Genomic DNA, 21,821 nt, shown 5'->3' on the forward strand with positions numbered 1-21,821 from the left:
CAAGATAAATGATTTTAGTATATATTTGAATGATATCAGCACTTTTCTTAATCAGCACATTAAAAACAAAAGGAAGATCCAAATAAAAAATTAATTGTTTGTTAGCATATTTATAGGGAATTCATTACAATTGATATTATTTTATCATTTCTCTATAATTGGTTGGATGTCACGTGACACTTTTTAAATGGTTCTTACAGTTTGTATGCGAAATGTAGTTTGTATTTGATCCTACTCCGACAACTCATATATATTTGTATAACCCTGGAATTATTTGCTGGGGTGCGTATGAGGCGTTTAACCATATTTTTCAAGGGGTGCGGTCGGGTTTTTCCTTAAAATATACACTAATTTCTTTTTCGGGGTGCGGCCGCCCACCCACGACTGTGGGTAGTCCGCCACTGTCTGTATCAAATTCATCAATCCTATCAGCTAAATGGTGGTGGAGGCTGAAACAAAAAATTTCATACACCATATGTTTTGCACATGAGGGTAATTTGGTGATCTGATAATTTCGTCCGGTTTTAGAATAGGAGTTTTTAGTTCCATTCTGCTGGCAAAAATAAAAGAGACTAACGTGTTGTTAGGTCAAAAAGGTTAGTGAGAAATCCCGTCTAAAACAAAGTTTATCTTGCTTTAAATTAAATAGAAAATAACATGATAATTAAATAAATAAATAATAAAATCAAAACTATAATGTGATATATCAAAAAACGTAACTTATTAACTATAAAATCTTTATACAAACCAAAAGCAAGGCCAACATTGATCAAAACTAGTGATGAGCAAATGGTACCGAATTTACCGAATCGGATATATTTCTAATTCGGTATCGACTTTTGACATTTTCGGTACCGAGCTCATCCCTATTCAAAACTACAAAATAAAGTTCAGTCCAAGCAAGACAAAAGGAATATTTGGTGGCCAGCAATGCAAGTTCGTGTTCCCTATAGGCTCAAACTATCTACACACCAAGTGTGTAGATAGCCAACCCAAAAAGGTGTTTTTTGTCCTATGTGTATACCCTGCAGTGTTGAGCTGTGGTCAAAGCTCGGCGTTTTGGTCTGGTCAACCAGACAAAGACTGACGGGTGTCTGACGGGTTTGTTGACCGGACCAAAACGCCGAGCTTTGGCCGCGTTTTGGTCCTGTCAACCAGACAAAAGATTGACACCCGGTCTGGTTGACAGGACCAAAACGCGGCCAAAGCTCGGCGTTTTGGTCCGGTCAACAGACCCGTCAGACACCCGTCAGTCTTTGTCTGGTTGACCGGACCAAAACGCCGCGCTTTGGCCACAGCTCGACACTGCAGGGTGTGCATATATGACAAAAAACACCTTTTTGATGTGCCAATAGGCAAATAGATGTGCAAATGGGTACACCCTTCCTAAATATGTAAGATGGCTCATTTTCAACTTTCAAGAAGCAAGTAGATGGTGAATTCTCTACAGAAGAACAGGTTGACCCGTTTAATTTAATACAAACCAAACATGACCCGTTCAATAAATGATTTGACAAGACAACCTAAAACAAGTAAACAAGTACTTAAGTATTAAACATGTTAAGAGTGTACCACAATAAACCTTAATATCTAGGTATTGTGTTTCGGATTGTATCAAAAATTGCCACCACTTGTTTATGTAAATATACAAATCTTGACACGGCCCTAATATTTTATACAGATATAAATATAATAACTAATGAATAATAAACAAGAGCTCGAATTTAAAAATAATTGTCTCAAGCCGAGTTTGAGCTTTGGACATAGAACTCAAGACAAACCAAGCTCAAGCTCGATTCTCAATTAAATTCAAAAAGACAAGCTCGAGCTTAATTTACAACCCTAGTCTCGAGCATCAAATTCTTATTCATGAAACATGTCACATATCCATGAAGATTATTAAAGTATTTTGTCACCATTTTTTTAAATATTCTTTTTTATAAAGCAATGATATGGAATATGATTAACAATACTATATAATATAAGTAGATTTAGAATAGTATTTGTGTTTTAATAAACATTAAGCCATTATCACATCATTATCTGCCATATTGTGAAAGGGTATAAGCAGCAGCTACCTGAGCAATAATAATAATCTGTATAAGAATACCCAAATTTATCTGTATTGACCTGTTCCATGGTCAACCCGACCCGCACAGTTACCACCTCAAATAGCAAGAATCATATTTTTTTGACCCATTACAAATACTATGAGGTGTATATTCTTGATAACAAGCATTATATTATAATACTATAATCATCATTTATCTATCGTATGATTTTCTTCAAGTTCAACACTAGCTTCTTTGGGGGTTGAACAAGTATTTGACGGAACATTAATGCCCGCAAAACCAACCATAACCGCAGCAGCTCCAATATAATCCATAAAACCTGGTGCATTTCCTATCACAGTATCCACCATAGCTGCCAACGGCACTTGAATTGTGAGCCCTGCTGTTGCTACCGTTGTAGTAGTGAGTAAAACAGCTTTTGCCCATAAGTAATCGCTAAGCACATTATCCAATAAACCTTTACCCACAATTAGACCAAGCTGCTTCAATGTAATGGTATGAAAAGACTCGATATTAGTCAAATGAAGGATAAGGGCGATAGGTGAGAAAATTACGAGATTAAATAGCCCCAAAAACCCGAGAAACTGGGCCATACTGACTTTGCCGGTTTTTTCATCATCGTTATCTTCGTCTGGTATGTTTTTACGGATCAGGGTGATGTAAATTGCGTAAAAGGCTGATGAAACGAGAGCGAGAATATCTCCGAGAGCAGGGTTTGGAGCTGTTGCAGTTACGGCTTTTGAGTCGCCTAAACTGACGATTACAGTACCTCCCATGCAAAGAAGAACACTTGATAACTTTATCCATGTAAACTTCTCTCCCAAGAAGAAAAGAGATACCAAAAAGGTGAAGAGGCTTGATGAACTGCTTAAGATGGTATTTGACTGCATAGAAACCATTAGAAAAAAAAAAAAAAAAAAAAAATTATAGGTGAATAAGTTATGCCAAACATGGTGAATGGGTTCAAATTGCCACTATTAAAGAAAATATATGTCCCAACAGAATTAGTTATGCCAAACATGGTTATAAGCTTGGTTTTAAATTGCGTGATGCGCTCCAATGCGTTTGGTCCAAAAATCTGATGCGAGCACATCACGTATGCAATGCGCTCTTTATAAAAAAATAATAAAAAAATATTTATACATAAACATAACAACTTATAAAAAAAACATACTCAGACTAGAACAACTAACGTAATAAGAAGATAAGAATTGTGCTTTTTGGTTTAAATCAAGCATACTAAAATGTTTCTAGAACCACAAAAAGTGTTTAGGAACTACAATGGTCCAAATCAAGCATACTGAAATATTAATTATTGAAAAAACTCAACCCATTTCATAAAATTTGGAAAAAAAAAAAACATAATAAACATAATAATAAAATCGGCGTAATATTCTCGCATCATGTAATGGTAACGCATCAGCCGTTGCAATGCGCTCTCATCAGCGCATCGGGCACATCACGCATTATGCGCGCCTAATGCACGCATTTTAAAACCAAGGTTATAAGATATCAAGGAACGGCACCATGCGTGTTTATATGAAAAAACAACATTCATTATGCTTCTTTTCATAAGAAAAGGTTCTAGCAAACAGTTTGTCAATTTTTCGCAAGTTCTTAAAAGAATATTATTAGGCAAGACAGGTAGGTTGGGTAAGGGTTGGAAGGGGTAGTTTTAACACAGTTTAATAAGGCCGAGGCGGGCTAGACTAACTCATAAACATTTCTTTACACCTACCATCTTGATTTTTATAAAATAATTAATGTATTAAATGTGATTATGAGCACAATATCAATTAAAAAAAAAAAACTAATACTTTTTTTTTTTCTGTTAGCAATCATATACGCATCAGGTTACTTTCAGCTCAGTTGACCCATATTGCTTAACTTTACCCATTCGACTCTTTAAGAGGTAAAATATATTTGTAATCCATATTATCATAAGAAAAAGAATACAAAAACTATTAGATGCTCACCGTGACAGTGGTATACTTGAGAGAAAGATTAAACGAAAGTTGTGCAAGAAACCAAAACGGGCAAATCAAAAGGCTGACTTTTGCAAGTCTTGTACGGGTCCAACGCCCTTTCGAGTCCAATCCTTCATTAGCATGTTGATCCAACACTACATCACTTGCCAATGCCACCTCATCATGATCAACAGCTTCGTTTATAACAACGTCAGTCTGAACAGCCACATCCTTTTCCACAAGAAGGTTAACCACTTCCGATTCTTGATTTACTTCCGAGACGGTACCATCTCCACTTCTCAAAAACAATAAACTTCCACATTTATCCTCCAAATAACGCCCGATTTCCACTAACGGAATGTACACCACAAACAACGAATTGCATATATACGTGATGAGAAACGGTGAGACGCCCTCATCAACAACCGACTGAACCACAAAACTTGCAGCAATCCAAATGGTTGCAACAGCAAATATGTATATTAAACCCAAAACCCATCTCCAAGTTTTGTTTTTCATTCCTTCAAACCCTTAATCAAGTTCAAAATCCCATATTGTACAACTGCCCCCAAAAAAAATCAACAAATTAAACTAATTTTCTAACTGATAACCTAACAATTTAACTGACCAATATATATATATGAACAAATAATGATCAGATCAGATTGATTGATTGAGATAATTACTTCAGGGTCAGTAATTGATATTCTACAGAAGATGAAATTAAAGTGAAAAGGGGAGCAGATTGACCTTGATGTTCGAATAATCTTTAGTGTTCACAGATTCTTAATCGAGATACGTCTGGAATTTGAATCCACAATTGACAATTGATCTTGATTTGAAAACTTTTGAGAGGCTCTGTTCTTCGTTCACTGAAACCCTAGTTTCATAATCATTTTGGAATTATGTACGCACAAAACTAACCCGGTTTCAAAATTGAAATTGAAACCGCCCGGGTTGGAACGGGTACAACCCATAGGTTTCTAACCGGTTTATAATTTTTTTTTTCTTTGAAACCGGTTTACCCAAAAAGGTTAAACACGAACCGAACCAATAAAAAACCACTCAAAACCGGTAAACAAGCCAACAAAACTGGAAGAAGAGGTTTGAAACTGAAACTGGATTTGATTTTTTGTTGATCAACCCGGACCAATTTACGGCTTGAACACGATTTCTGCTCCTTTACACATGCGCGTGAGAGACATGATTTTTTTTTTTAATTAACAAGTTGTGGTAAACAAAAGTGATAGGAATCGGAGTCAGAAACGGGTAGGATATTTAGAAATTCTAAAGTAACGGATAGGCTACGGGTCACTCGAGATACAGATACATCACTCGATCAATCCGTAGGGGGCTCTAATACGAATTTAGGATACATAAATCACCACCTAAACTTGTGATTAGATTCCAAAGAACACCACACAAAGAGCCAATTTGTGCTAACAATGGATAAATCTGGTTGCTCACGAAACGAGGGAAAACACAGAAACAATTTTTAATCATAAACTAACTGCCTTTTTATTAATCATTCGAAGGTTTACATAGAAAATTAAAACAACTGTCGCCCACGTTACCAGTCCTTAGGGAATTGAAAACACTAACTGACCCACTACTTATAAAACATCAACCAACATGCAAAAATTAAAACATAAAAAACTAGACAAGGGAATAAGTAAAAACATAAAATTAAATGGAAAAATAAGCATGGGGAACATGGATGAGTATTCAGTGCATGGACCATCTTTAGCCACTGATGCGCGTGTGGTGTTATAGGATTTTATGTATATTTTTAGCCCTTTTTACACGTTAGTCAAGTTTTAAATTTATAAAACACGATATTTTACTAACACCAAACACATATATGGGCAAGTGCACCCATCGTGAGCGTATTATAGTGTTGGCAAGATACCGAGGTCGTGCAATGACACAAGAGCTTTTAGTATCGGTTTATCCTCAACGTCTAATCAAATCAAAAGTTTAGAAAAAGTTTTAAACATGAAAATAAAAACTAAAAATGCTGAAAAATAAAAACAGATAGACAAGATGAATCACTTGGATCCGACTCGCCTTTAGTGTAACCTTTGATAATTTCCGCACTTTTGCACTTTTTAAGAGATTATCTTAGTTATATTAGTAGGCCTCTCTTTTGAAGGTGACGTTACCTTCAACCCAGTAGTGTGAGTCAGCAAGGATACAATCCTAAAGGGTTGGAATATTGAAATATAATTAATTAAGTTATTAATGCGTAATGTGGTAGACCCCTCTTTTGAAGGTGACGTTGCCCTCGGCTAAGTGGTTTAAGTCAGCATGGATACAATCCCAAATAGCCGTGTTATTGTATTAATAGTAGTTTACATATGAGGGGATCAAGCTATTTTCACCCCCGCCATCCAATACCAGTGGGTATTGAAGGAGGTCCTAGTAAGCTTGACCCAGGTCCTTGCAGGATCTATACACTGAACAAGGAAAGAACCTTACCAAACCATTCTTTTAACCCCCGACCAGGTAGCCAACATATCTCTATATAGACCGTAGAGATATGAATGGTGTAAATCTTTTATTTTATATAGATAGTAAAATAACGCCAAGACACCACAGACAAATGATAAGGAAGTTTCACCTTCAACATAAGAAACTAGTTATTAATGTCATTAATACAAAACCAAATAAAAAGTGCGAATAGATTAAAAATCAAAAGTATTACACTAAATGCTTGTCTTCACCAAGTGATGTAAGAGACTTAGGCAAACATGGCCATTGATTGTCAAGAACTCTTACTATCAATCTTGGATCCCGAGACTACTACACACACTGTATGATGGATGATGGATGATGGTGGTGGATGTGGGTTGTGATGGTGGTAGAGTGTGGGTGAAGTGGGAGAGAGGTGGTTTGTCAATGAATGCCTTTGAAGTGAACCAAGCACCTCTATTTATAGCCTGCACAGAAGCCCGGACACGGCCCCGTGTCCATCCACTTTTCTTTCTTCATTAATTGCAATTTGTCCGCATTAACTCCACACGCCCCCGTGTGCAGAAGCATATCTGTACTATCAAGATTTTCTTGGATTCTGCGAATCTTAGCGTTGACCATGGCCGTGTTGAGCTGGGCACGCCCCCGTGTCAGGAATAGAAGCTTCTATAGCTTTGTTGTTTCTGCAGACACCTTGTCACGCCCCCGTGTCCGCTGGGCATGGGGCCGTGGTCAGCCTTCTGTTCACTTGTTTTTGCTTGCGAAGATGCTGTCGGGTGGTCGGGCATGCCACGTTTATTCCTTTTCTTGTAATTATGTTAGATTTTGCTGCATATTTGCTCCTTTTGTTCATTTATGCTCATTTAATCCTGAAAATACAAAAGGAAGACAAAAGCACACTTTTTTCAACATTAGTACTAAAAATGAATTAGTTTTATACCTCATATGATGTAATTTATATGTTGCATTTTACACATATCAGTAAGCAAGGCTACAGCCTAAAAGTGTTGGATTTAACACAAAGATCACAAGTTGTTCACTAAGAACAAACTTTTTTTAACAGCCATGGTCAGACATATCTAATCTTTATTCATGAAACTAATAGCAAATATCTTGAATAATATACAATAGGACTATTTATTTTGATACTTCTTATTTTCTTAAAAGACATCTTTCAAACGAGTCCACTTAAATCAGATGCGCTTTGGGACGAACCAAACTAATATTTTTTAACACCATGTTTTGACCTGTTACTGGTAAAAGACAACTAGTCTAACATTTGTTCATCTATAAGATAATAAATAAATAAAAGCTTACTTTATTGATTTGCTTCCTTGTACTCTCTGTTAAAAGATTAATGTAATCCAATGCATGGAATGATCCAATTGCAGTGAGTATCAGCACTTTAAGAAGAAACATATTACCTTCTTAAAACATAAAAGAGTAAATCAAGGACTAAATAGAAATACATATATACTGCCATATACATAGTGAGAAATAAGCATGCAATTCTCAAAGCAAACATCAGAATCTCCAAGTGAGTGCCTTTTTCTTTCCATATAGTTAGTACTATGTTCAAAAGTATGTCTCCAAGGTTACTGATTTGCAACCTTAAAGACATGCTTTTAGTAGAGAGCACCACGAAGAAAACCAATAAAGTATGTTTTTTTTATTAACTACATGTCTCTAAGTAAATCAAATGACAAAGCAGCTGTCTTTTTATTTATTATCTTGTGCTCTCATGGTTAGCTGGTATTGTGATTAAAAAAATGTTTCCGAGTTACCTGATAGCAGCTTGGTACAAGTAAATGCCTACTGAACGGGTACTGTTGAAGCGGTTTAGCAATGATCATAAGCACCAACTTGGGTACTGACACGATTATGAATGCTAGAAGAATTAACAAGTATAAACCACCTACAGTTGTAATCTTTATCTTTTCAAAACAAATGAAATAAACAACATGCTCTAGAACTTGCGGGAGATAACGTACACTAGTGCAGGCCCGACCCAAAGGGTGTGCAGGGTGTGCCATCGAACCAGGCCCAAAGACTTTTAGGGCCCAAAAGATATATTTTTTTCTTTATGTTTACATATAAAACATATATAGTCCCTATAACAACAATAATGTTGTTGTAGCCCGGCCAGTTTTGTGCTTTCCTTTTGTTTAAGAATGTCTCCGTTTCGAGACCTTCTCTCTATGTTTTCTTCATATGTTTTTTTGTTTCATTTATTCAAATTTCGGCCTAAAGCCCATGTTTACTGCACGTGAATATATATTTATTTACAGAACTATGAATCGGAGTGCATTATTATAATTATTGTATAATAAATTGGAGTGTATTGTTATTATAAAATTTATTTTTTGATATTGCTACGGGAATTGTTTTACATATATTAAAATACTTGTTTAAGTTATGTTGAGCTACTTAATCATTTGTTTATGTTAGTTTATATTATTTGTTATTAAGGTTAACACGCAATTACTTGAAAATATAAAAGGCCCATTTTTCTATTTCGCACAGGGCCCTCAAGGGCCTTCGAGATTTCGGAGACGGCCCTGCACTAGTGTGAGACTTTCAAACATGATCGTGTTAGCACTCAATTTTAGGTTTAATAAACATATATAACACTTAATGATATTGTTTACTATGACAATCTTGTAGAAGCACTTAAACATGAAAAAAATCAGTTAAGATAACATATTAGCAAAGTACCAAAACAGAGTCAAAATGTCAGATATATAACACTCAATTTTAGGATAACTTAACATATATAACACTTAATGGTATTGTTTACTATGGCTTGAAACAACCACCTAGAGCCTGGTATGAAACTCTTTCCACCTTTCTTCTCTCTATTGGCTTCACAAAAGGCAAAATTGACAAAACACTGTTTTTAAAATGGAGAGGGAAAGATCTGATGATTGTCCAGATTTATGTGGATGACATCATTTTTAGAAGCACATGTAACAAAATGTGTGAAGAGTTCAGAAAGCTCATGACAGCTGAGTTTGAGATGAGTGCAATGGGTGAACTACAGTGCTTTCTTCGTCTCCAAGTAAAGTAACTGCAAAATGGTACTTTCATTCATCAAAGCAAATATGCTAAAGAACTCTTAAACAAATTTGAGATGAATGATTGTAAACCATGTAGTACACCCATGGCAACCACCAAGCTGGTTATGACTGATGAAAAGGATGATTTGGTTGATCAAACCTTATATAGAAGCATGATTGGGTCTTTATTGTACCTAACTGCATCTAGGCCAGACATTATGTTTGCAACATGTGTTTGTGCAAGATCCCAATCAGCTCCTAGAAAGTCTAACCTCATAGCTGTGAAAAGGATACTCAGATACATAAAAAGTGCTCCCACACTTGGTATCTGGTACCCTGCTAATGGGAATGTTAAGCTTTCAGGTTTCTCAGATAGTGACTTTGCTGGATGCAATGCAACAAGGAAGTCTACATCAGGAGGGTGCCAATTTCTAGGTGATTGCTTAGTATCTTGGCAAAGCAAAAAGCAAGCAGATGTTTCAACATCCACTGCTACTAAGGCGGAAGCACGAGGTGTGATCCTGAAAGGTTCTCATTGCATACGAATGGTAAACATACTACATGCTCGTAAAATAACTCCAAAATGCCATTGTCATTACATAAATAAAAACATAACATAAGTTAGGTGTTTACATCCCAACATATATAATTGTCTGAAAAGATTACAACTTTATTTTAAAGACGAACATCAAGGTTTTAGTCATTATATCACCACATGAGGTGGGATATAACAACCAAATCCCGCAAAAGAGGCATCGGAGTCTTGACATAACATAACTAAAACATAAACAACATCCAAGAGCAATAGTGAGACTACGCGTACATCCACTTTAGTTACTTGAAATACATGTGAGTTTGGAAAATCGTCAACATAATGTTGGTGTGAATTCATGCAGATTTGTGAAAACATTTAAGCATTCGTTGTAGAAAACATGGTATGTAATTGTATGAAACAAGTATTTCTGTAAATGTAAGGAATACGAGATCGCTAATGGTTCGCGAGGCCACTAACATATGTAACGACATAGGAAGCATCCAAACTATAGGCATTTTTACTTGTCGATTCACGATTTTTGATTCACGACTAGAGACATAAAAGCACTGCTTGGTAAAAGAGTGGCCAAGAGTGTGGTTGCCTGAAACCCATTAGATCTAACCTTTTGTTCCGCGGTCTTGGTATGTAACTGATTAATGGTGCTTATGGCACCCTATTCGTGACATGATCTAAAGTATCATTCCTTAGTTTTTGTATTTCAACATATCATAGCACATGTATTTTCCCCAAGTTTAGAAAACAAGTAAAAGTTTAAAAGTGGGGACATGAACTCACAACTTTGCGTATCCTGCGCCGCAAACTTCACCGGTTGGTTTTGTAGCGTTGTGACCTATACGTGTTCTATTAATGTTAGTTACTAGACTTGTATCACACAAGTACAAGTCACCATCTTTTGTTTATGTATATGTTCTTTGTATGTTCAATCTTTGTGAGGGCCATGCTCTTGTTGGTCGGGTCTTGCCCGTTGAGTATATATTGTTTATTTGTAAATATATATTTTTCTTCTCAAATATATATTCATTTATAAAGTCTTTCTCAAGGTAATAAGTGTTAAAAATAATTTATATTTTTAACTTTCCACGTATGTTACTTATATTATTTTTCCAAAAATAAATATAAGTATTGTGTGAAATAATATTCACAATATTATTTTGGTACAAGTATTCTTAGGAAAGTATACTTGTATTTTATGTGAATACTTGTGTATTTTGTATTTTTCTCCAAAATCAATACTTTGATTTTTATTACTTTCCGGAATTAGATTTCTTAAAAATAATATATTTTTAAGACTTGTATGAAATGTATATATTTTGTCATGATATAAAATATATATATGGTTACTCTTGTTTTCCACCCGGTTTTTGTATAAATTCCAATACTTGGTATAGGTTATATATTTTTGTCCAAAAATATATATTTAAGTCCATAAGTTGTCCAAATTCAATAATATGTTAAGAAATATATTTTCTTAAATGTATTTTCTTGTATTTGCCCGTGTGCTTCTTTCTGAGGTATTTTGTACACTTGTATACTTATGTATTCTCATGGATTTGTATGTGTATTTTTGTATTCATACTCCTTGGGAGTATTTAGTGTATTTTACAGTCCTAATACACTACTACATATAATCCACATACACCTAGCACAAAATTTGCTGATCACTAAATATATATATATTTTCCCTAAAAATATACATACTTAATATTAATTTTAACTTGAAGAAATCACCATTTCTTGACTTGTAATTTTACAAAAAAATTAGGGAAACTTTAGTAAATATTTTTATGTGAATTTTTAGGGAATAAGTTTCACCAAAACTTATATTTTTCTAAGTGTCAAATTTTATAAAAATTTTGACATAGTTTCCCCTAAAAATGGAGGTTTCCCATGTTTTCAAAACATGTGTTTATTTTCTTTTCAACACCAAAAAAATTATCCAACAATAATCACCAACAACATATACTAATTTTTCCATATGAAACATTATGGTGAACTTGATTCTTGTTAAAAATGTGTAGTCTTTTAGATCTACACTTTACATAAGGTGATCTTTCTAAAAATAAGTGCTCTTGAGTATTTTAAACAAACTTTTGTAAGACTTTATTTTACTAACCAACTCATCCATGAGTTTAATGGTTTCAAAGTTTGTAAATCATGTTTCTAAACCACTTTTATGTTTATTAGAAAGATCATTGTTTTTAATCTCATGTTTAACCATGGATCTTTCAAGATCCATGCTTAATAACTTTAGATCTTTCAAAAATAAGCTTTATGTTAAATTTTAACAAACTTTCCATGAGATTTAGTTTCAAAAATTCGTTCTACACACACTTTATTACTTCAAAATCACAAGATTAAGCATAGAAATTCTTATTTCAAGTTCACATCATGCCATATGTTTATCTTCAAGTTTAACCATGGATCCTTCAAGAGCCATGCTTAAACACGTTAGATCTAAGCTTTAACATACTAGATCTAAACATAAGCACAAGATATAACATCAACAACTTCATTACATACACTAAAAATTCATGTAATCACTTATTTTCTTCATGAATATGTTAGATCTTCTTATTTTTAGTGTTAAAAGTTAAGTTGTTTAGATGGTGAAACTTGTACATAACATAAACATGACTTATTTTAGTGTTCAAGAAACTTACTACTAGCTCTAATGGCTAGGGAAGTGGCACAAGAATGAAGATGATGATCAAGGAAGAAAATGAGAGGTTAAAAGCTCCACAAAGAGGTCCTTCAAGTTCTAGCACCATACACCTTCTTAAATGGCCTCCATACACCTTCTAGTAAGCTTGGATTATGAGATTGAAGCTTGAAAATGGTGGTGGTGTGTGTGTGAAGTGAGCCGAGACCAAGAAAGCATAGGGGGGGGGGGGTGGAAGAAGATGAAGTTTTGTGAACGATGGACAAAGTGTAAATACTTATGGTCTTTATAAAGAAAAGTTCCAACATCAATATCTTTTCAAGATTTCTTTGATTACTAGTTAGGGAACATGGTTACATAAAGTAATAATAGTTGTGTGGGGCCCATGGGGCCGGTTATGGTGAAAGGGGGGGGGGTAAAGTGTAAATTTTGGGAAGTTGTGGGTTTAAAGTGCAAACGAGGGGGTTTAACTTAGTTTAGGTGTGTTTAGGGGTTTTTATGATTTTTAAGGTGTTCTAGCATCAACACTAGTTTAATATCATAAAAACATTACTTCTAGTCAAATTTTGATGTCCCGATTATTGTCCGGTTGTTCGGTTCGTTACAGATCGTTAAAGTGCTGAATTGCGCAGTTTCACTAGGTATGAAGTACCTTTTGTGGCAGTTTCAATTCCCGACACTTTGTAAGTTATACTAGACAATAAAACATAAATTCTACATGATATTAATGTGTTAAAAAACTAATTTTAGCTGAATTAGTGTTGATTTATGCAGGATTCTGTATTTAAAGTGCGTTTCGGGTGCTTTTTAGTGCATAGTTTAGCTTCCGGAAAGTTTATATGTTAACCCTTTTATCCACACTTGGGTTTTAATGTATTTTAGATGTTGGACCTATTCCTAGGCGCTAATTCTAATATCTGACTGCTTTCTGCAGAATTGCTGACACAATGTGTCTTATCGGTGAGTTTACTAGTCTTTCTGACGCAACGCTTAAAGTATTGCATAAAACAATATTTGAAGTATAAAACGTGCATGAATTCACATGTATAGCATGTAATCAGACAATGTTGACATTTAAGCACATAATTGTATATAATAAATAATATTTAAATAGTACGGAAATTACCGGTTTTGTGCCAGTTGTCACATACGTGTCGGGTCTTCCACCTATAATCTTTTTTAATTCATCTCAAATAAAAGTGACCAAGCTATCAAAGAAAAAGAAAAATGAAATTAAAGGAAAATTTCCAGTAAGATGATTCATCTGAGATATACTGTTGTTCGCCAGGTACGTACAATCTCCACGTTTAATTCTTCCAAATACTATATGTATCATTTGGTTGTATCACTTTTGAAAGGTTGACGCTTTATTGGCCAGCGTAGGCGGTGGGTGATTCATCATCGCCCAAAACACTGCGTCGCACCCTCTGGCCTCTTGTAAATCTTTACAACTATACCCACACAATCACCCAATCTCACAAACATCTCACCAGGAAGCAGAGAGACAACCGCCTACGAACCCTCACTTTCATGGCGACAATACCCATTGTTTGTAGTATCTGCGAATCGGAACCGCCAGATGGTAAGCCGACGACGATGCAAACATTGTCTGCTCTTTTATTCTCTGACTGTTTTCTAGTTCGTTTTTTGAAACTTTGCTTTATTTTTCTGATTGTTATTCTATTTTTTAGGTTTAATTATTTGTTTCATCAGGTTTATGCAAGTTTGTGGTTATTCTACGCTTGAATTTTGGGAAGTATGTGAGATTTTTCTTTTAGTCATTGTTATTTGCTTATGTGTTTGTCTGAACTGTGTTCTGAAAATTTGATTTTGTGTATAGTTGGTTTCAGTGGAGGGATGGTACATGTCTGATTTGGGGGGTTTAGCGGTAGGTTTTCATTATTTTTTGGGTTAACGTGAGTTATTAGGAATGCATGTTTAATTTAGTTATTTGTTTTGATTCTTTGCTATATGCAGGTTTTGTTTTCTGATGTGCTAGCTTTGCCTATTGCATTTGGTGTTTTGGACGATAAACCATAACGTCTTTCAACTGACTGATCGGTTTCCGACGTTGAAAGAAGACTTCCAACCAAATTTGATCAGTTCCGACGAGTGGGTTAGGGTTTTGCTCAGAATCCGGTCACCACAGAACCCAGAACCCAAAACCGGTGAGTAAGGTAAATCTGACCATTTCAAGCTTTGTTCGTTTCAGTTGTATAATTATTATCAACAACTGATGTTCAAATTTTGTTGAAGAATATGATTCGTAGGGGTTGTATAGATGAAATCGGACAAGGGGTGAACAATCATGGTTAAGATGGGTTACGTTTGTATGAGAAAAAAGGCTGATCGTTTAGTATCAATTTTCATACACGCCCATCGTTCAGTGTGTTTGGACACGCCCATCATAGAGTAACAGACATGAACTTTAATTTTCATATAGTGTTCGTATGTTTGTAGAGCAGCAGAAGTTTGTGTGTGCGCTGATGGTGAAGCTAATCAGTTGTTTCTGGAGCTATGTTGTTGTGAGCAAGATGTGTCTAGTGTTCGTGAAAGGTACTGTTTAAGTTTTTGTTGATGCCTTTACGGTGTTTGATGAAATGCTTGTGAGAGTGTTGTGTTTAGATTTTTGGTTTTTTTTTAGTATTTGGGAAAGGGAGCGGGGTTTGTTTGATGGGTTTGATGGTGGTTACAAGGGTCACTGTTTATTTTTTTTTCACTTTTTGGAGAATGGTTAATGTTAAATCGAGGAAGATGTAAAGTGTGTAGAATTATGTAGTTGTAAGAAACATGTGCAGAAAAATCAATTTGATTGAGTGCTTTGGAAAATGAAAGCCAATATATCCAGTTTTGAAACAAGTCCATTTAATCAGAGGGCCCGTAAAATGAGCGAATTTCACTAACCAATCCATTATAAAACCATATCTACTTCAACTTTGTATATGAAAGGCTAAGATATCCGGTTTTGAAACAAGTCCATTTAATCAGAGGGCCGGTAAAATGAGCGATTTTCACTAGCCAATCCATTATAAAAACATATCTACTTCAACTTTGTATCATTACATTTGTTTATCATAACAAGCGAGGATTAAGAGAAGGGGTTTTGGCATTTAAACCTTGTATATGTATGCGTTGTATGCGTGTGTAGTCAAATTCTTTTGCGGGGGCTGAAAGTTAGTTTTTTTATCAGATAAACTCCTACTCTAACCTAAGTGGTCTTAATTTGTGTCCCATGGGCAATGGTACAACTAAGGTCAAATCACTTGCATTGACTTTTTTAAGTATTGAGAGATGTATAAATGACTACTGATAAAAAGTTGAACTGTTGAAGTAGTAGTAATTTGTATTACTAATCTATTAGTAATATTAATGTAATAATAACTATAAATAATTTTGATTATATATAATGATCTGGATAATGAATGATCTGGAAAATGCTGCCAATGCTTTCTTAAGAATCTTTTGACTAAATTGATGGAAGATGGGGCTGTACTCAAAAAAATGATTTTGACGAGTGAACATTTTGGGTGATGTTATTTGGTACCATATCAATTAATATAGCATTTATTTAAATGATTTGCAGGCAAAGCTGAACTTCCCAAAGCGTGTTCAAGGTCGCTTCGACCTTCATTGCGTAACCACCAACACTGCCACCACCGCCATCACGACACAACCACCCGCTGCCACCTCATCACAGCCTCCAAATCCTAGAGTTTAAGTGAATGTGTTCAAAATAGAATACATATCAACTGTGGTTTTGTTCCAAACATGATACCCTTGCTTTTATTTGTATGCATACTAATGATATGTTTTGCCAACATGTTGCATTTGCTAATCGGTAAGTACTATACACGATTTGATTTTATCGTTCTTGAGATTTGTGATTTGCCATTAAATTCAGGTTAGGATAGGTTCACATAGAGCAGATATCTACAACTTTGGTTTCTCTCCGATGATTGAAAGGCTGGCTTTTCCAAGTGACAGGGAAACCGTTCATGTTTTCAACTTTAAAGTTGAATAGGGGCCATTGCAAACTGCCCTCAAATTCAAATAGTGGATAACAAAGGTACAAGTATTCTTAGTTTAATATGTTGTTGATGGTGCACATTTTTTATAGCCAACTCTTGCTGGAAATGCTTGGTTGTGTACATTTGAAATAGCCAACACGTGCTGGAAATGCTTTGGTATATGTATTTTGGATTCAATATGTTGCTGATGGTGCACTTTTGATTAGTTAGTATTGTTTGGTTACTGATGTGTGCAAAATGTAACATATAAATTAAATCAAATGAGGCATAAAACTAACCCTTTTTAGTACTAATGTTGGAAAAAGTGTGCTTTTGTCTTCCTTTTGTTATTTTCAGGACCAAATGAGCTTAATTGAACAAAAGGAACAAATATGCAACCAAATCTAACATAAATACAAAGAAAAGGAATAAACGTGGCATGCCCGACCCCTTGACAGCATCTTCCCAATCAAAAACAAGAGAACAGAAGGCTGGCCACGGCCCCATGCCCAGCAGACACCGGGGCGTGGTCAGTTGTCTGCAGAAAAGACAAAGCTATAGAAGCTTCTATTCCCAGCATGGGGGCGTGCCCAGCTCAACACGGGCCATGGTAAACGCTAAGATTCGCAGAATCCAGCAAATCTTGATAGTACAGATACGCTTCTGCACACGGGGCCGTGCCCAGTGAACACAGGGGCGTGTGGAGCTAATGTAGACAATTGCAATTAATGAAGAAAGAGAAAAGGGATGGGCACGGGGTCGTGCCCAATGGACATGGGGCCGTGTCCGGGCTTCTGTGCAGGATATAAATAGGGGTGCTTGGTTCACTTCAAAGGCATCCCTTGGCAAACCACCTCTCTCCCACTTCACCCACTTCACCCACATTCCACCACCACTACAACACCCACATCCACCACCATCATCCATCATCCACCTTAGAGTGTGTGTAGTAGTCTCGGGATCCAAGATTGATAGTAAGAGTTCTTGACAATCAAAGGCCATGTTTGCCTAAGTCTCTTACATCACTTGGTGAAGACAAGCATTTAATGTAATACTTTTGATTTTTAATCTTTTCGCACTTTTTATTTGGTTTTGTATTAATGACTTTAATAACTAGTTTCTTATGTTGAAGGTGAAACTTCCTTATCATTTGTCCGTGGTGTCTTGGCGTTATTTTACTGTCTATATAAAATAAAAGATTTACACCATTCATATCTCTACGGTCTATATAGAGATATGTTGGCTACCTGGTCGGGGGTTAAGGGAATGGTTTGGTAATGTTCTTGCCTTGTTCAGTGTATAGATTAAGCTTACTAGGACCTCGTTCAATACCCACTGGTATTGGATGGCGATGGGTGCGAATGACTTAATCCCCTCATATGTAAACTACTATTAATACATTAACCCGGCTACTTGGGAATGTATCCCTGCTGACTCAAACCACTTAGCCGAGGGTAACGTCACCTTCAAAAGAGGGGCCTACCACATTACGCATTAATAACTTAATTAATTGTCTTTCAATATTCCAACCCTTTGGGATTGTATCCTTGCTGACTCAAACCACTGGGTTGAGGGTAACGTCACCTTCAAAAGAGGGGCCTACTACTATAACTAAGATAATCTCTTAAAAGTGCAAAAGTGCGGAAATTATCAAAGGTTACATTAAAGGCGAGTCGGATCCAAGTGATTCATCTTGTCTATTTGTTTTTATTTTATTTTATTTTTCAGCATTTTTAGTTTTTATTTTCATGTTTAAAACCTTTTCTAAACTTTTGATTTGATTAGACGTTGAGGATAAACCGGTATTAAAAGCTCTTGTGTCCTTGGACAACCTCGGTATCTTACTAACGCTATACTACGCTCACGATGGGTGCACTTGCCCATATGTGTGTTTAGTGTTAGTAGAATATCGTGTTTTATAAATTTAAAACTTGACTAAAGTGCTAAAAAGGCTTAAAATATCAATAAAATCATATAACGCTACACACGCATCAGTTACCAATGCAGTTAATGTGGAAAAATATCGGATATCGGTCAAGGACTGATATTTGAGATATCGGTTATCGCAATGGTATATCGGTGGGATATCAGTAATTTATAATCATATATATATATATATATATATATATATATATATATATATATATATATATAGGGAGCCGCTAGAATGAGAACCACCTCGAGTTGTAAGAACCGCGAGAACTACACCCCACGGAGCGCCGTTCGCCATGATTTTTTTTACAAGTAGATGTGTATATTATAAACACAGCCGTAAAAAATCATGGCGAACGGCGCTCCGTGGGGTGTAGTTTTTTACACCACAAGTTTGGTGAAAAAAAAAAGAAAAAAGAAAAAAAATTAAAAAACGACAAACTTGTGGTGTAAAAAACTACACCCCACGGAGCGCCGTTCGCCATGATTTTTTACGGCTGTGTTTATAATACACACATCAACTTGTAAAAAAAAAATCATGGCGAACGGCTCCGTGGGGTGTAGTTCTCGCGGTTCTTACAACTCGGGGTGGTTCTCATTCTAGCAGCCCCCTATATATACATATATATATATATATATATATATATATAGGGCAAGGATAAATCGAAAACCCACTTGAGTTGAGAAAACCCAAGAAACTCAACATCTACCATTGATTAGAAGAGATGGATGGTTGTGATGTGTTTGGATATTATCTCTCTTACTTTTTTTTTATATTAATCACTAAATAGTACATGTAAGGGTAAAATGGGGATAGAGTGTAACAAATATGTTGGGAGAATGCAACTGCATCTCTGACATCCTTTGATGTAACACATAATTCAAATTACATATTAAAAAAAAGAAAATAGTGTCAACTTTTTCATCTGACTTCCTTCGTTGAATTCATTTTCCAATATGTCATCATGACAAATCCCTCCTTTCTCGTGCATCTTTTTATTATTAAAAAAACACTAAAATATGTATATCATTCAAAGTTCCATTCATGAAATGATGGCTTTTTTTAATTCATATATATTAACGAAAAAAAAGTGTCTGGTGGAGGTAACAGATTGCTTTATTGAGCATGTTGAATTCATTAAATGGGATTAAAAAAATAGGTTCATTTTCGTACTCTACATAAAAAGGTGTCAGACACCAATTTTTAAATTGTTACATTAATTGATGGTTGATGGTAAATTTCCAAATTTTCCCTTTAAGTTATCTTTTTCAGAAAACACGTGGAAGCTTATTGTCCACATATTTAGGTTTCTTGGGTTTTCTCATCTGGAGTGGGTTTTCTCCTTATAATTAGCCTATATATATAGTAATATCGATATATACATATACTAGAACTTATATAATATTAATAGTAAGTATATAATGTTAATTTTATACTTTTTATGCATAAATTTTGAAGTTTAAGGACCAAATATAAACTAGGGAAGATAGAGAGGGATAAATGTTTAAATACACAAACTAATTTTACACTTTTTATGTAAAAAATTATAAGTTTCAGGGACTAAGAATAAACTAGTGAAAGATAGAGGGGTTATATGTTAAAATACTTTAAGTTATTTAACCCTAAAAGTCTAAACACGCCGCTATCTCTTCTTTCTTCCTGGTACGCATCTTCTTCTCACTGGTTTCCGGCCAAAAAGTAGCACCGGCGAGACAACCGATGTCACAAATTGGGCCAAAAATAACGCAAATGAATGGGTTTTGGACTTTGGATGGCAGGATTATAAAGAAAACGCATAAAAATTGGTCCAACCGATATTTTCGGCGAGACAACCGATATCACAAATACAAAATATCGGCGATATATCGGTATATATCACCGATACTATTACCGAGATTATGAACCGATATCTCGACGATATATCACCGATATATCGCCGAGATTAACTTCATAGTTGGTTACTAATACTTTTATTTTGGGTCAATCTGTTTGGTCATGGGGCGTAAAAGAAATTGGATTCATGAGTTTTATAAATAAGGCATATGAAGATAACGCCTCGCTCACACGCAGTAAAATCTACTAGCCCACAAGGCAACACCCACGGTTCTATATTCTAGTTAATTTATAATACCTAATTGGGAAAAGTGAACATGGGGTCGTTAAACATGTAAAATTGTATGCATAACCTGTCAAAATGAGGCCATTTTGATTAATGCTAACTTAACATCTCAATCTCCATTAGCTTTTCATCTCTTGTTCTAATGCAAGAGTTGATTCAAATTTCGCTTCTTCTTGCATATTAGCGATTGCATCTCTAACCTCCCGTTCCAAATTGATGTAACCTATGTGATTCTCTATAGACGGAGTCTTACTGTTCTTATGAACATTGTTTTCATTTTTGATGTTCACATTGTTGTGTGGTCTTTAGCTTCTCCAGTACTTCTCCCGCTACCCGGAGGCTTGCCCTGGCGCCCGGTGTGTCCATCACTTACCACCTGTAGTACCAGCCATTCTACCAGTCTTGTATAGGTGGAACATTAATGTTATCACATGGGGAAATATTCAAAAATTACAAGTTACAAGTAGAGTAAACGGCTAATGACAATGGTCAGTTGTATTTAATTATTCGTGTTGCCCTTCGTGTTCTAAATACTTCCCATTATTATCACATCAGTGCTCATGTATTTGAATGTGTGTTAACGAGTTGATTCTAACCCCGCGCGTTGCGGCGGGATATTGATTACAAATTACTCTAGTATTAATATATGAGAACTGAAAATTCTTAAGTTTGTGCAAAACTTTTGTATTATTTTACCTAACCTCTAGCCTACAACACCCACACTAAAGCATTTTTCTTAAAAACTTAATTCGCATTTGATGCTACCAAACAGTTAAAAGAGTTTTCCACTGGCAAATACAACAAAACAAATTATTTGCATTTAGTGCCACCAAATAGTCGAAATAGTAAGCGTTGGCTTTTTTCACTTTTGAGTAGAAATGTGTAACTGAGCCATTTAATCCCACACACAACAACATCTACTACTTTTTAATGGTTTGATATATTGAACCAACTTAAAATATTTTGGATGAATTAAACTT

General features: G+C 35.3%; 1 protein-coding gene across 2 annotated transcripts; it reads right to left on the reverse strand.

Annotated features, from left to right (window-relative positions):
- Window positions 1–2,075: 2,075 nt before the first annotated feature.
- LOC110915615 (solute carrier family 35 member F5) lies at window positions 2,076–5,284 on the reverse strand. 2 transcript variants are annotated; one of them, XM_022160343.2, is made up of 3 exons: window positions 4,790–5,284; window positions 4,049–4,601; window positions 2,076–2,956 (listed from the first exon to the last, which is right to left on the reverse strand). In XM_022160343.2, the coding sequence occupies exons 2-3, from the start codon at window positions 4,556–4,558 to the stop codon at window positions 2,261–2,263; spliced, it is 1,206 nt and encodes a 401-aa protein (XP_022016035.1). In that variant the 5' UTR covers window positions 4,559–4,601; window positions 4,790–5,284; the 3' UTR covers window positions 2,076–2,260. The 2 variants fall into 2 exon arrangements, with proteins under 2 accessions (XP_022016035.1, XP_022016036.1); XM_022160344.2 differs by having other exon boundaries at window positions 4,049–4,603; window positions 4,827–5,125.
- Between the last annotated feature and the right edge of the window lie 16,537 nt (window positions 5,285–21,821).

This window comes from Helianthus annuus, chromosome 16 (genome assembly GCF_002127325.2).
Source record: "Helianthus annuus cultivar XRQ/B chromosome 16, HanXRQr2.0-SUNRISE, whole genome shotgun sequence".
Taxonomy (NCBI): domain Eukaryota; kingdom Viridiplantae; phylum Streptophyta; class Magnoliopsida; order Asterales; family Asteraceae; genus Helianthus; species Helianthus annuus.